The sequence below is a fragment of the Suricata suricatta genome, chromosome 6 (assembly GCF_006229205.1).
Source record: "Suricata suricatta isolate VVHF042 chromosome 6, meerkat_22Aug2017_6uvM2_HiC, whole genome shotgun sequence".
In the NCBI taxonomy this organism is placed as follows: Eukaryota; Metazoa; Chordata; class Mammalia; order Carnivora; family Herpestidae; genus Suricata; species Suricata suricatta.
In genome coordinates, this window is record NC_043705.1 from 107,995,218 (window position 1) to 108,010,484 (window position 15,267).

At 51.4% G+C, this 15,267-nt stretch overlaps 1 protein-coding gene across 7 annotated transcripts in view; it reads right to left on the bottom strand.

Annotated features, from left to right (window-relative positions):
* Positions 1-1,193: 1,193 nt before the first annotated feature.
* ABLIM3 (actin binding LIM protein family member 3) overlaps positions 1,194-15,267 on the bottom strand; it is a 110,022-nt gene continuing 95,948 nt past the window's right edge. For 5 of the 7 annotated variants that reach the window (XM_029943098.1, XM_029943097.1, XM_029943096.1 and 2 more), the window contains 10 exons: positions 14,844-14,891; positions 12,559-12,693; positions 11,193-11,257; positions 9,989-10,136; positions 8,780-8,809; positions 8,220-8,278; positions 7,568-7,628; positions 6,848-6,855; positions 6,218-6,298; positions 1,194-1,369 (listed from right to left, as the gene is read on the bottom strand). In XM_029943098.1, coding sequence (XP_029798958.1) covers positions 1,256-1,369; positions 6,218-6,298; positions 6,848-6,855; positions 7,568-7,628; positions 8,220-8,278; positions 8,780-8,809; positions 9,989-10,136; positions 11,193-11,257; positions 12,559-12,693; positions 14,844-14,891 — 749 coding nt within the window. In that variant the 3' untranslated portion in view covers positions 1,194-1,255. The remainder of the gene's footprint in view (positions 1,370-6,217; positions 6,299-6,847; positions 6,856-7,567; positions 7,629-8,219; positions 8,279-8,779; positions 8,810-9,988; positions 10,137-11,192; positions 11,258-12,558; positions 12,694-14,843; positions 14,892-15,267) is intronic. The other 2 variants (XM_029943099.1, XM_029943094.1) reach the window with 1 other exon arrangement.

A 15,267-nucleotide genomic window follows, 5' to 3' on the forward strand; every position in this document is an offset into this window, starting at 1 on the left:
AGAGGGCAGGAAAGGCAGCCCTTGGGGGAATCCAGGGTGCTTATGAGCAGTATTGGCCATTGCTTCATTTTGGAATCCCATAAGCAGCCATCCTTCCAAGGGTTTCCCCAGTGAAACATGACCAACCTTATAGTGGGAGCTGATGACTGGTGGGGGGCTGGTTTGGTTGCCCTTTTAGTCCAGGGACCAGCAGGGGTAGACCAGGAAGCTCTTTCTGGGATATGGCCTGTCCGATGTTTAGAGGGGTGCTAGAGGTTGTCTGTCTAGTTGTACTGTTGGAGCTGTGATGGGAACATTAGCCCTGTGGTGTGTTGAATTGTCAGGCACATTGATTGTAGTAAGGCTGAAGAATACAGGCTGTAAGAATGGGCCTCTCTTCCAGAGGGGGGAAGGGTCAGGGGGTGCTGACAGGGAAGGGCCAGGGAACAGCGGGGGTGAGAGGAGAGTCTAAAGAGGTCCTGCAGCTCCAATTCTAACAGGTGCCCTGTTGTGGCTCCTGCTGCCAGCTCTCACATCTTCCCTCGTCTCCACGTCAGGGCCAGGCAAAGGGGCCAGTCGGAAGTGGCAGAGGGAAGGGAAGTGCCTTTCCTTGTCCTACCATGAGACTTTGACAAGGGAGAGGTTAGTATCAAGGACAGAAGGAGGAGGACTGAGGGGCTGCAGAGAGGCCAAGGCCCTATTCACTTCTGGTTGCTGCTGTGTTGTGTAGATCCAAGGCCCACACTGCTACATGCATCACCCCCAGAGAGCACCGGACTCCTAATCGGGGGAGATGGAGAAAATTCTGCATGGGCTCTCAAGGTGCTCAGTGACTTAGGGAGATCGCTGTGGCTCCTCCCATGGGAGGACCCCTCTGGGGCCAATAAGGTGTGACAACTCCATGGTCAGCATCCACCCTGGAGATGAGCAGGAGCCGGGAAGCAGAGAGAAGAGAGACTTCTTCAGGCACCTCCTTTAGGGAAGAGAGTTGGACCTTGGAGGACTCAGGTGAGGACAGATGTTTTAGTATAAAAAGGATCCCCAGCAAAAGGATGGGAGTCCCCTCAAATCCCTTCCCAAACCCCAGAGCACTTAGAAAAGAGAAAGTAAGGAGCATAAAAATATCTGGATGACGTGGGCTTGCCTGACAGTACAGAAAAGCAGCTCTTATGGCAGGCAGTGTGTCCATTACACAAGAGAGGATTATACCGAGCTTCAGTATAGAGATTTTACATATATCTTTATATAAATGCATATATATTTATAGAGCCTCTGCCTAGAACAGCCGGGCTTGCTTCTTCAGTTCATTCCTCTTCCAGAGGGCCAGCCGGTCAAACTCAGAGATGGTCATACCGAAGACCTGGTAGAACTCCTCCTGGGACAGGTGGCGCTGAAACAAGGTGGGAGGGGACAGAGAGGGAAGGCTTGAGGTGGAGGCTAGGGGCAGGTGCAGGCAGAAGTGGACCCTGTGTGTATCCCCTGGGTGTGCTGTGCTTGGCGCAGTGTCTGACCCACAGGGGTGTGGGATGAGTCACTGTCAATGGCAGACGGTGTGCATGAACTTTCTGGGAGGGACCACTGTGGCTGGTCTGGAGAGGACCTCCCCTGTCTAAGACTCAGTGGGAATTCTGCTTCCCCTAAGTGTCTCTCCATGCATCCTGGCTGACCCTACCTCTCTGCATCCTGTTTCTTGCTTTCTGTGCCCCAGAGTGTGTATGGATGAATGCTATTCCTCCTTCCTTTGGGAGTAAAAGGGGGCATGTCTAAGATTTTAGTGTGTACTTCCTCTTATTAATATTTTTACAGATGATCTGGAAGGCTGTCCTCAGGCCAATGTGGCGGGGGGAAGGCTGTTCCTATTTCTCCACCCTCTGAATTGTCCTTTCGTGTCTGTCTTACATGAAAAGAAATATGCCACATAATGAAACATTGTTCTGGGTTCCTTGGCCGGCTTTCCCCCTCCTTTCTGCCTACCCTCCCTCTTGCCCTTCCGCACAGCCTTGAAAGTCGATACATTGTCAAAAGCTTTCATAATTGGGAACATAGGGTACCTGAAATATGGCAACATGTTAACAATTCATGCATTTAGGTGAAGGGTAGAAGGATGTTCACTTTACGCTTCTTGGAATTTTCTGGAGGCCTGAACTTTTTCAAAATAAAATGTAAAATTATGTTTGAAGAGAGTAATATATGGCATATATCTTGCCTGAACACCTGCTGGAATCACTGAGATGCCCTGTCAGTCACCATGACATCAGCTAACTGAATACTGAAGGAGATTTACCGAGAATCCTGTATACAGCCATGCAGGAATTAGCCAGGTCCCTGGCCTGTGTGAACTGATATTATGGCCACATTTCCAAATCTCGAAGCACAGGTAACTTTGATACTTCTGAAAGATATCATTGGTTGCTGGTGGCTCTGAGCTGATGTTTCAATATGTAACAATATTTAACAACACCAGCACTTCCTTGCATTGCATTCTTGTTATGCTCAATGGTCCGTAACTGCATGATCACCCCCATTTTTCTCACTTAATCCTTCCAACAAGTCTGAAAAACAGAAAGTATTTCTTTCCAGCTGAAAGATGAGAAAGTCCAAAGTCAAACAGGTAAAATGACTAACTTGGCCAAAAGGGAGGGAGGGAGGGAAGCCGGGTAGGCAGGAGAGCAGAGATGGAAGGCTAGGCTTTCTGATTTCAAACACACTGTATTCTGGTTGTCCCCTTGGGCAATCCCATTAAACATGCATAAGTGATCCTTTCTATTATGAAAATTTTCAAAAATACTCAAAAGGGAGAAAATCACACAATGTGTACATCCGTGCCCATCATCCAGATTCAACAGTTATCAAGAGTTTGGCATGTTTGCTTCATCTATTGTTGTTGTTGTTGTTGCTGAAGTATTTTAAAGCACACTTTAGACTTTGTGTCAGCCCATTCCAATATACTGCAGTCGGCATCTCCCCTAGAGATCTCAAAACATCGCAATGCCTACTGGATATTTTCTTTCCTAAAATACCATTGACAATAAATCCTCACAATTACCTAATACCTGTCCATAAGAAAATGTTCCTAATTGTCTCAAAAATGTCTTGTTGCAGTTTGTCTGTTTGCACAAGGATGCCAACTGCATCCAAGAATCACATGTGGTGGCTAGATCCCTTCAATCTCTGCCCGGCCAGACAGTGCTTTCTTTGGTCTGTGCTATCCATGTGTCCGTGTTTGTCCCACTCACACTTGAGTCAGTGCTGAGAAATGATGTGGATGTGAGGGATTTCTCTCCTCGGTTCCTTCCACAGTAAAGACTAAGGGGAACTGTAATTTGATCTCATGTTTTTGTTGTTGTTTTTGTTCTTGTTGGAGGGTGATGGCTATGGTTGGTTCTCTAACTGATCTTCTTTGCTGTGCCCTCAAATCTTTTCTATGAGTTTCAAAGTAAAGGAATGGCAGACCCAACTTGAGTACAGTGTCCACTGTAGAACATGCTGGAGGAGACTGAGGCTCTCCCGCTCCCCCTCCATGAAGGGCCAGCTGCCATCCCCTTTTCTTTCTTTCTTTCTTTCTTTCTTTCTTTCTTTCTTTCTTTCTTTCTTTCTTTCTTTCTTCCTCCCTCCCTCCCTCCCTCCCTCCCTCCCTCCCTCCCTCTCTCTCTCTCTCTCTCTCTCTCTCTCTTTCTTTCTTTCTTTCTTTCTTTCTTTCTTTCTTTCTTTCTTTCTTTCTTTCTTTCTTTTTTTTTGTAGTTCTCAGAGCACCAAATGCCAGCCCTGTCTTTCCAACATTCTCCACAGACTTTAAAGCATAAAGGTTAAGTGCATGGACTTTAGAACCAGGCAGACATGGCTGTGTGACCTTGGACAAGTTATATCACCCTACTGAGCCCTGATGTCCTCTTCTGGAAAGTGGGAGCATTCGAATGCCTACCTCCTGGATACAGTGAGGGGAATGATATAGCACAGGTCATGGACAGTAGTCTGTACCCAGGAAGCACTCAAATGCTGGTCACCCTCCCTCCTGCAACGATCTCTTCATGTGTCTGTCACAGAGTGGGGGGTCTGGTCCTCATTTCATTTGATTTCATTTCCACCATATCCTCTTCCCTGTGCTCGCGTGACCCAGCCACACTCACCACCTGCTGTTCTCACCTGTGTCAGGGCCTTCACAGTGTCTATTCCCTCTGCCAAGGATGCTTTTCCTCCTTATATACGTGTGGCTAACTAAGTGCCTCACCTATTTCAGGTCTTTGTCCAGATGTCACGTTTGCAGTGAGATTACCCTGACCACTCTATTTAACACAGCAACTTACCTCTCCTTCTAAGCCCCAATTCTCCACTCTCCTTTTACTTCTTCCCTCAGCTTTGTTAAGTCCCCATGTTCCAGATCATTTATTTATTATTTATGTCATTTAGTGTCTGTCTTCTCATGTGAGAATGCCAGCTCCAAGGGGGCAGGGGTCTCTGCTTTGTTCACTGATATCCTGTGGGCACCAACAACAGGACCTGGTCTATGTAACAGACTTTCAATAAATATTTTTTGGGTTCATGACAATCTACACTCTGAGCTCCTTGAGCTCTTCAGTCCTCGCCTCGAGCTGGTGGAGGGGGAGCTGGCGGAGAAGACTCTGGCGATGTGTGTAGCCCTGTGGTCTCCACTCAGGCTCCATGTTAGTTAGACATCCCCTGAAGCCTCTCTGATGCCTAAGCTCCTTCCCCAGGTTATGATTTAATCAGTCTAGGCTGGGTGTGGTAGCATTGTTTTTAAGGAGTTCTCTGGGTGGTTCTGATTCTTAGGATAGCCTCCGCCTCATTGGTCAGAGCTTCTGGGTATCCTGGAGGATGTGAGTGGGCATCTGGTCCTCCGGAATGAACCAGGTTCCCGAAGGAACATCATTTCTATCCCTTAACGCGGCTCTCCTGCGCGGCTGTGGGAGCTGTCCCTTCAGCACCGGCAGCCACTCACTCACTGCTATGGTAAAGGAGGCCCTTGCAAATGTGGGGATAATCCCATTGCTAGGCTGCTAGCCAGCACGCTGGAGTTGGAAGGACTCACAAAACCTCCTGGTCTACTCATATTCCCCCTCCTCTGTCCCAGCCCTTTATTCTGGGCCAATCCTCAGCCGTCAGCTGAAAGGTGGTAGATATGCTCATCCCAAGGGCTGTTAAGCCTCCTTTCTTAGAAGCCTGCTATTTAATTCCACAAACATTTCCCAATACTTCCCCTGGTCCAGGCCCCATGGTAGAGGATTGACTGCCTCTGTCAGGCAGAGGAAAGGGATAGCTTGGTGTTCCGACATGACGGAGGGAGAGAGGTGCTTGATCTGCACTCTGGACACAGGGCTGGGGAAGGCTGGAGTAGGGGAGAGGGACACATCCTGGAGAGGTATGTGGGGAGCTCTGCGACACAGGCATCACTATAGGGGGTCCTGAGGAGGGAGGAGGCTGGCAAGATGGAAAGGGCATTCTAGGAGAGTGAGAGGCAGGGAGGCACAGTGTGTTCCCAGGCCAAGAGCAGAAGACTGCTGTAAAGCCTGATGCCACATTCACACCTGCCTCTGTGCTTTATTTATGGTGTTCCACTGTTCATGGTGCCCCCTCCCCTCTCTCCACACATCAAACCTACCCCTCTGAAGTCCATCTGCCCAGGTCACTGCCAGACTCTGTGCCACGGGCTCTATGTATAGTGTCTCACTTCAGCTGGCTCCTTGAGGAAGCTCCACAATTGCCCCACTCCACAGAGGAGAAAACTATGGTTTGGAGAGGCTGCCGCTTGGCCAAGCTGTCTTGCCCAGGAATGGCAGGGCCAGGGCTGGACCTAGAGTCTGACATGAGACCACCTTATGCTTTTATCTTCCACACAGACAGCACTGACCACCATCATGCTCCCCACTGGGAGCACTGGTTTTCTGTGCCATCTTGCAGAAAACCAGTGCTGTGTTTCTCCCTAGCAACCACTCTGCAGGACCCTGAGAGCAGGGACCAAATCTACTCTTGTCTTAAGTCTACAGGAGCATCATGGGGAGACGTGCTGAAGTTCTGTACCACAGATACTCATCAGATTGGGAAGGTGGCACAGAGCGTTTCGACCTGGGCTCAAGGAACCAGGCAGGCATCTCCGCTTTTTCAACAAGTTGAGTGACCTTAAAGCTTTTCATTTTCCACCTGCCCTTCCAAGCTGGGTTCAATCAGGCAACTCTGGACTCCCTTCAAACCCAAAGGCTCCTGCTCAGTTTTCTACACTTACCTCTAAACGTGTCCGGTCCACATCCTTGGGCAGTCGATTTCTTCCTCTTGTGGTCACGAGCAGCAGTTCATACGGGTAGATCTAAGGAGAAAGGATGGGGTGGGGGCGGGGTTCCAGGTCAGGTGAAGGTGGTAGGCTTGTCCCTTCAGTCGCATGCATCTTGTGTCTGGGCTCCCTTATCTCCCCGGGAAGGGCCAGGGATTAAAGTCTGGAAGAAGGGCTGCATCTGTTCTCCTTGGGGTTCCTTAGCAGCCTCAAGGCACCTTCTTCCCAAAAGCAAAATCTGAGTCTCTTAATACTGCTAGGAATATGCTTGGTGGTGTTTGATATAAATGTGGCACAAGGCCTCCTAATTGTAAATATTGTCTAATGTCTGGTGATGGGCAAGCCCCCAGAAAGTCTCTGAGGTCCACAAGGAATTGTCTGATTTCAGTGGGCAAGAGACATAGGGCAGGATTTGGGGAAAGTCGGCCAGGGAAGGGCCGGACATGCTGGTCTTGAGAGGACCCTTGAGGTCATTTATTCGATGTCCCCTTCCCTGCAAAGATAGTGCAAGCATCACCGTGCTGGTCCCGCACGGAGCAGCTCCCAGGGTCCCAGAGACCCCCAGGATCGACGCATCTCCTTTACCTTGTACTCTGTAGAGAGAAAAGAGACACACACAACATGGAAATACATTGGTTTTTGCTTTGCACACTACACTGGCCTCTGTCTGAGACACCCTGTCCTTATTGAATTCAGCCTAAATTCAAGGCTGGGACAAGCCTAACAGATGGAAAGAGATGGGGGTTGGGCTGGTCCAGAGATACAGTTTTAGACTAAAAGTGACTTTTGAGATCATTAGAATAGAAACAAGAATAGATTGTGAAGCACATGGACAAGATCGCCCATCTTCCAGAGGACTCCTCCTGGGTTTTGGTGCAGGCTCATCCTCCTGCCTGAGCCCGCCCATAGGAGCTTCTGGAGGCTGGTGGGAGAGCATGAAGCTCATGGAATATTCTGGAATGTTTGCTGGAAACAATGTGTATTTGGCTCCGAGTGTTTCCCTCCACCCGGGGCTGGCAGACAAGTCTCGCTGAGCAGTGTGGGATGACGGCATTCTGCAGTGGCTCTGGGAGCCCAGGTGGGACAGATGGCCTGGAGATCACCCAAGGCCAGGGACTGGAGAGGAGGAGGGAAGAGGAGGGAAAGAGGGAGGGAGTGGGAAGGGAAAGGGAGTGTGGGAACTCGGGGTTTGGACAGAGGCCAGCGTGGGGTCAGAAACTGTAGTATCATTAGCAGAAGGTCAAGCCGCAGCTATGAGCAGTGCGTCCAAAGCTGCTGTGGGTCCCAGGATGGGCTGGCACTCACCTCGCATGCCCCAGTTGACGGCGTTCATGCTGTCATAGTGAAAGAGGTCTGCGCTGGGGGTCTGCAGGGGGACAGAGCCAGGGCCGCCTCAGCAAGCTCCCTGCTGCCTCCCTGAGGCCATTGCCCACCTCCAGAAAATGGCCTGGGGCCAGTGGGACGTGGCCTCAGAGAAGCCTTGGTCTCAAGTCACGGTGACCTACCTCCCTGCCACCTCCTGGTATCTGGGCTCGGCACATTGTAGGCACCCTATAACTCTTCATTTCTTGGTGAACTGCATTTCCTGCTTCCTTTCACCGCTCAAATACCATTTTTCCTATGAAATCTGCAAGTTGCCACCCTTCCTCCCCAAGATCCCAAACCCCCTTATCCTGCTCAGTGTTCTCCTGCCATAGCCCTTACTACCATCTATAGTCTATAGAAATCAACTTGCATACTATTTACTACTTACTTTCTGTTTCTCTCTGTAAGAATGTAAGTTCCAATGAGCAGGGGGCACTGATGTATTCCAAGCACCCACGGTAGTACCCAGCGTATATAAAAAGCTTTTGATAAATATCTGTGACGTGACCAAATGTCTAGACTCTGAGCATGTGGAGTTAATGCTGGAATTGTTAACATCTTGGGGGCACTGTCTCGGCACGGCCTCTCTTACCCTGTGTAGCCCGTTTCTTCGGTAGGCAGGCAGGGAGGCAGACTTGGAGATGAGGGGGTCTGAAAAGAAACAGCCAAACAATGACCTCCAGGAGCCTCAAGCCAGGGGTTCCTCTCCTTGAGGCCATTTGGTTGCTAATGGCCAGTATTGCCCCCCAACCCTGTGGGGAGGGGGAAGGGCCAGAGGCCGCCAGCTCTTCCCCCTGGCAGCTGACTGACTCAGCAATGCCTCACCCTGGCAGAACTCCAGGCCCACCAGAAGCATATGTGCCCAGTCTTCTGGCCTCACCCTGCACACACCTAGCCTCCCGTGATGAACCCCTGTGTCCTGGCCACCAGTGGCTCTGGACATGGGCCCTGAATTTGGAGTCAGGCCCAGAGCCCAGACAGCCAGGCTCCCAGTTTCCAGAACAGGAAACTGAGGCCTACATCTGACAAACACAACGGGGTGGACTATGTGAGTTCAGGATTGTGTTGGGACGTCACAGCTACTGGGAACCTGCATGTGGCTCTGGCTCTCACAGGACACGACAGGCTAAAGGGACGGCAGGCAGAACGTACCGCTGTCAGCCAGGTAGTGGGACCGTGGGGCTGCGAGAAAGAAAAGCCAGAAATCAGGTGCTTGTAGGGACAGACAGACATGGCTCCCATCCCTGGGCTACCCTAGCAGATGGGGAGGATGGGCCTCCTTTGCCACCTCCTTTCCCACTGGTCAGTTTTCAATCGCTACGCCTGCAACGCATGCCCCTTCCCCTGCCCAGCACCCGGGGCAGAGCAGGGGCTCTGTGATATTTGCTGCACAGATGTCATCGAACAGAACTGCATTTTGTGCAGCTTTGGTGGACTGTGCAGAACCGAGTCAGGGGCTGAACACAGTGCCCCTTGGTGGTCAAACAGGGAAACGGTTGCATCGATTTATCCAGGCTCAGCCACTAGTGGATACCGAACTTCTACAAGTTACTTAATCACACTTTGGTTTTCTCGTTGTAAGATGGGGAAGGATAAAGAGTAGCGTCTCCTCTACGGGGTTACTGTGAAGCATATGGGATATACAGTCATATCATCAGGTATTAGCACAGTGCCTGACAACACACAAAACACTCAGTGAAACTGTCACTGTCTCATTCTAGAGTCGAGGTGCAGTATGGGAAAGAGGGAACAGCTCATGGCCTTGGCGTCTCACTCTGACTTGAGTCCGATCCTGGCTCTGTCACTTCCAGGCTTATTGGCCTTGGGCAAGTAGTAAGCTCAGGTCTCTCATCTAATAAAGTGGGTGATAATAATCACTCTACAGTGCCAGTCTTTGTGAGGACCAAAAGTGAGAATGTATTTACAAATGCCTTGTGTAGAGGATTATCCATTAAGTGTCAGAGTTGAGATAGGATTCCTCAGCAGGACTGAGCCCCACAGGGGTAAGAAAGGGAGGGAAGCGTGTGTGTGTCCGGGAATGAGATGGTCTCTGGGCAAAGTGCTTGCTCCACGCTTCTTCTTGTTTACTTCCTGTGATGGGAGGCTTACTACCTCAAGAGACAGTCCGTTATATCTTTGTGCCATTCAGGTTAATAGAAGACATAATCTGAAAGTCACAGCTTCAGAGGCTCCAAAGAAACAAGTGTCTGCTCAGGGCAGAGTCTGGTCTTACTCAGTGCCCCATACAGCACCTCACCAAGTCTGTATTCTAGACCCAGGCGAGTCCATATGGAGTTCAGATTCACTCAGGGAGTTGGAAGGAAGTGCCCCACCCCAACGGACTTCCAGGGAGGTGCTTACAGCCATTGAGGGACATGTCATAGCCAGCTGTGTGCAGAGCCTCCCGGCTGCTGGTGGAGCTCCGGGGCGGGGTCCAGGGATCTGCGTAGGAGCTGGAGCGGGCCTTCATCTCCTCCTTCAGAATCAGCCGGCCAATTCCACTCTGGAGCTGGGCATGGAGCAAGAGAACAACACTGAGCGGGTGGAGGCTTGGGGGAAAAGAGCGGGTGACTAGATTCTGGTGAACCCCTGTCATTGTTGCCTTTCCAGTGTCCCTCTTTGCAACCCCATAGCTTCATCTGGGACTTTGTCCCTCTTCCACAAGCAGTCCTGTGGTCTGGGGCTGGGGAGGGGGCTCCAGTGGAGGGCACCGGAAGCAGGCCTGGCCAACAGCACCTGGGCAGATGGCTCTAGGCAGGCCAGCAAGAGCCTTCCTTGGGACCCTTGTCACTGGCACCCATCTTTTTAAAAAAAAATTTATAAAGGTGATATTCACATAACATACAATGAACCACCTGAAAGTGAATACTTTGGTGGCATTTAGTGCATCCACCACCTTTATCTTGTTCTGAACATCGTTTATCACCCCTCCCTCCCACCCCAAAAGACCCTGTACCCAGTCAGCAGTCATTCCCTGTTTCCCTCTCCTCCTGGGCCCTGGTATTCACGTCTGTCTTTGTCTCCGTGGATTGACCTGTTATCCTAGGCCTGAGTAACATTCCATAGTATGGGTACGCTGTGTCTTACTTATCCATTCAGGCAATGACAGACACCTGGGCTGCCCGCCCCCCCTTCGGCTATCATGCAAAGTGCTGCTATGAAGATGCAGACACATGCGCTTGCTCAAATCCCAATCTTCCATTCTTCAGGGTAAGTTACCCAGGAGCAGAATTGCCAGGTTTCCCCTGGTGGCTGTACCCTTTTCCATGACCACCCGCGGTGTATGAACATCTCTGGCACCCATTGCCACTACACGCGGTAAGCTGCCTGAGCATGCGGCTGGTGAGAGAGAAGGGAGAGACAGCTTTCCTAGGGTGATTTGTTGAGCAGCTGGATCTAGTCATGCCTGCAACTCCCCCTACTGTTTGACACTCTTGTTTACGCGAGGCTGTATGTTTCTTTGTTCTATCATAAGTGGGTTTAAATTTGGTGTCGGTCCCTGTCAAGTGAAAAAACCCTCAGTAACACGCGCGTGGGCATCTCACCCAGGGTGCCGCCTGCTCACCTTATGCATGCTGCGGTCAAAATCGTCTTCCTCTCCTCCAGATGAGAACCTTCTGGCTCGGGGCACTGCCGAAAGACAGCTATGATCAGCTCCCGCATGTGCCCCCACTCGGCCTGCCCCAGGCTGAAGGCCCAGAGGGACGCAGAGCCTCGACAGGTGGGGGGTCCTTTCAGTCCATCACTTTCGAGCCGAGTGACCTCAATCGGGTATACTTTGGTGAACTGCCCCTCCACTGTGGGTCTCCTGTGTGGAAGGGCCCGCCGGCCCTTCCCGTCCTTGGGCACGAAGGGCAGGTCAAGCTGATTGCCCAAACGCAGCCACTGAGCCTCAACATTGGGACTTTTCCTGCCCCTGGTGGGAGAGAGAAGCCCTCTTTCTGCCAAGGGTAGGCCTGGGGGAGCCTACCATATGACGAGCCTGAGGACGGAGCCACCCTGGGGACGGGGCCAGCCCTGGTGACGGCCATTCACCTCTGGGTCCAGCGGTGCCTCAAAACCTTTCACTCTCCTGACCCAGAAAATCTCTATTTTGGCTTAAGCCATTTGGGTTATTATTTTCTCTTTTGGGGTTTATTCTTTTGTGGTCGCGATGGTCTAAGATCCTACTCTTCCCCTCATGCCTCCCCAAACATGTATCTTTCGAGGATCGCTGTCTGCTTTAGGGTGTAGTGGCTTGTGTCTTATCTCTTTTCCCAAATGGAGAATATTCTGAGGACAAAGGAGAGCCCATCTCTGGGCTCCTGCGAAGCTTTGCTCAGGACGGACATTCAGTTGGTGAAGGTACGCACTGGATCGAAAAGGAGCTTGATGAAAAAGCTTCCCTCTCCCCAGCTGGAGACGCCTGGCTGGGTGGGACAGCGCCTTGGGGACCAGGAAGACCCCCTGCCAGGGTGCCTATGAGGGTCTTCCCTCTCTTACAATCTCCCTTTTCTATCTTCCAAACCATTTTTCACCCCATAGTCAAGGTGGTCTCTTAAACGCACACGTCTGATCCTGTCACTTTCAGTGGCCTCTTACTGTTTCCGATAAAGACCCAAATCCTTACGTCAATGCACAAGGCCCTGTGGGATGTGGTCCCTCATCCCGCACTTGCCTCCCTCCCTCTGCGGCTAGACAGCATGGCCCCTGCTAGTAGCTCCTCTACCCCCTGTGTATTACCTCCTGCACATCACCTCCCTCTCCAGCCAGGACCTATGTCTTCTCCATAAAGGCAAGAACCTGGTCTGTTTTGCTCCCCAGTGACCCTGTACATGATGCTGAATGAATAAATGAACAATTGTGTGAAGGAGTGGGCAACTGTCCTAGCCCTCCTATGTCTCCGGCACAGGTGACAGGCTCTGGCCCAGGCTCCTCTGGGGGCACGTTACCTTTGGGGGACCCATGGTAGGTCCAGTACTCAGACTCTGAAGCATAGTAGGGGTCTGGTGAGTAGGCTGGACTATACTTGGAGGCCTGGCTGATGTCTTCACTTGTTTTGCTTTTGGTTGCTGTTGACAAATCTCCTGCAAAGGACCAAAGAGAGAGCTTCAGGGAGGCCAAGTGTCTGAGAAGAGTGTACAATACAGTCCCTTCCTGCCTCAGCCAGGATCCAGCCCAGGGGAATGAGGACACTTTGACAGGGTCCGGGACATGGAGCATCTGGGCTGGACGAGCCCTCAGGCCAAGCCCCTCATGTTACAGTTGGGAATGTGGACACCAAGAAGGGCAAGAGGCTTACTGAAGACCACACGGCAAGTCGACCAGACGTCTGCTCAGGGCTTCTGCTACCACGTTCCATGGACTCCCGGGTCTGCTCCCAAGAGAACACTAAGCAGTGGCTCTTTCACATAAGATTAAACAGGTCCCAGGTGATACCATGCCCTTCCTTTCCTCAGCCTCTAGAAGCCTGCCTTGTTTTTGTATTTGAGCCATACGTAAGGTGGGGATTGCCAACCAGGGCCATGTGCTGTACACCAACTTTCCCCTCCTACTGAAATGCCAAATCTTGCTTGGGGAGAGAAAGGAGCACTGGACAGAGACTAACAATACTGGGTTCTGGCCCCAGGTCTGCCACTTAACTTAGCTGTGATACTGGGCACCTCTTGCCCCTCTCTGCCTCAGTTTCCTTATCTGTAAGTATGAGAATTGGTCTGCTGGGTCAGGTGCCTTCCAGCTTCAAGCTTCCACAACATGGACCACCAAACCTACTGCAGTCACAGAACGTGTCAAGCCTCATAATCATCTCTCAGGAAGAAGCAATAAGGACCATCCCACACCCTGTGCCGCCAGAGCAGCAGAGCATCTAGGATCGGCCCTTTGCCAGCTCCAGGCTGTACCCCCGCTCCCGGCAGCATTTGCTTCCAAAGCTTGTGGAGTCTCTTGAACTTGGGTCCTGGACAGTCCCTCTCATGTCCACTGATGTCATTCAGCCGTTTCATGTGCCCTCTTATCCATGCAAGCTACCTCCACCCCAAATTCCTCCTGCATCTGCTCTGGTGCTGCCCCTCAGAGCTTGCCTGGAACATCGCACACAGTCCTGAGGCATTCCAGACCTGGTGGTCTTTTCTGGACAAACTGGCTTTGTCAGGGTTGGTACGTTTCTGTGGCCACTTAGGATGCATGGCTTGTCCTCTGCAGCTACACACAGATATGCATATGCTCACAGAGTCACCTGGACCCCAGCCCAGCCCCCTCTGAAATGAGGACATTTGTCTAAATTGTCAGGTCTTGGCCCAGAGCCACGATTTATATTTGTATTGCCTCTCCACCATGCCCCTTCTGTACTCCTCTGTGGTCCAGGTAGCCTGTAGGCATGTGGGGGTGATACAGGGTAGCGGCTGCCCCTCTGCGTCCTCAGTGCAACGGGCTGCTTCATCGGCTGAGGCTCAGGAAGTGCGTTTGCAAGAAGGAACAGGAGGTCTCAGGGATGCATGACTTGGTTCTCATATGGAGTGCAGGTAGGAATTATGAATGAAGCTGGTTATGGTGTGGATTCCTAGGTCACACTCTCAGTATTTCTAATAAGAGAGTCCAGGGCAGGGGAGGGGCCAGGGCATCTGTTTTTTAAATAAGTCTCTCAGGTACAGACCATTCTCTAAGAAACAATGAATGAATGCATGAATGAATGAACGCATGCATGCATGAATGAAAGCATCCTCATCAAAGCCCTGTTCGGGTCTCAAGCATATCCCCTACCCAACCCTCCATTTACTCTCAAGACTGAGAGTAGCTCTGAGCAGTGGTTCCTGAGCTGGGCAGGGCAGTGGAATTGCGTGGAGAAACGGTTTCAAACACAATATTGCGATTCAGTAAGTCTGGGGTGGGGCCCAGGAATCTGTAGGCATCTCATGTGATGCTAATGGCGTCAAAGCTTGAGTATCCCCGCCTCGGAGTGCTCCCAGGGATACGCGTATTTGAGAAGGGTTGCACTGCCCATGGAATTTAGGACACCAGAGAGCAGGGAAGGAGGTGGGAAAGCGTTTAGGGGACACGAGAGCTTCCTTGCTTTTTGAAATGACACCAAACTCATCTTCAGTGTAACCTCTAGTGATTGGGGGACAGCCAACAAGGAGGACACTGCCGCCTTGTGTGCGACCGTCCAGGTGGCCTCTGGAGACCATCGGCACAGATGGCAAATGGCCCCGCCCCTTGACTGGCCACGCCCTCTCCGTACCATGCTGTTTGTAGATCGGGGGTTTCCGGTAGATGTTACTTTCTCCAGCTGCCAGGCAGACCGGGAAGGGACCATGGGGAGGGGAGAGAGAGAAAGAGAGAGAGAGAGAGAGAGAGGAGGAAAGGAGACAGCAGTTGGTCAGCTGATCTCAGAAAGAGAAACAGTCAGCATCTTTCCCAAGGGTGCACCATCTTTCCCCGGTGGATGTCCTGTTTGTTTCAAAACTCAATTTCCAGCCTCAACCCGGGAGGTTCTAAGAAAGGTGAGGGGACAGGAATGGATGGGTTCTAATGGTGCTGAGGAAAGGACCTGGGCTTGAATGGTGTGCATGCAGGCACGAGGCGGTGCGTGCTCAGCAAGGCCCCATGCAGGAAGGTGCCCCCTGCCTCCACCCTGCGGCCACGCCTCATTCCACGCAGAAGTT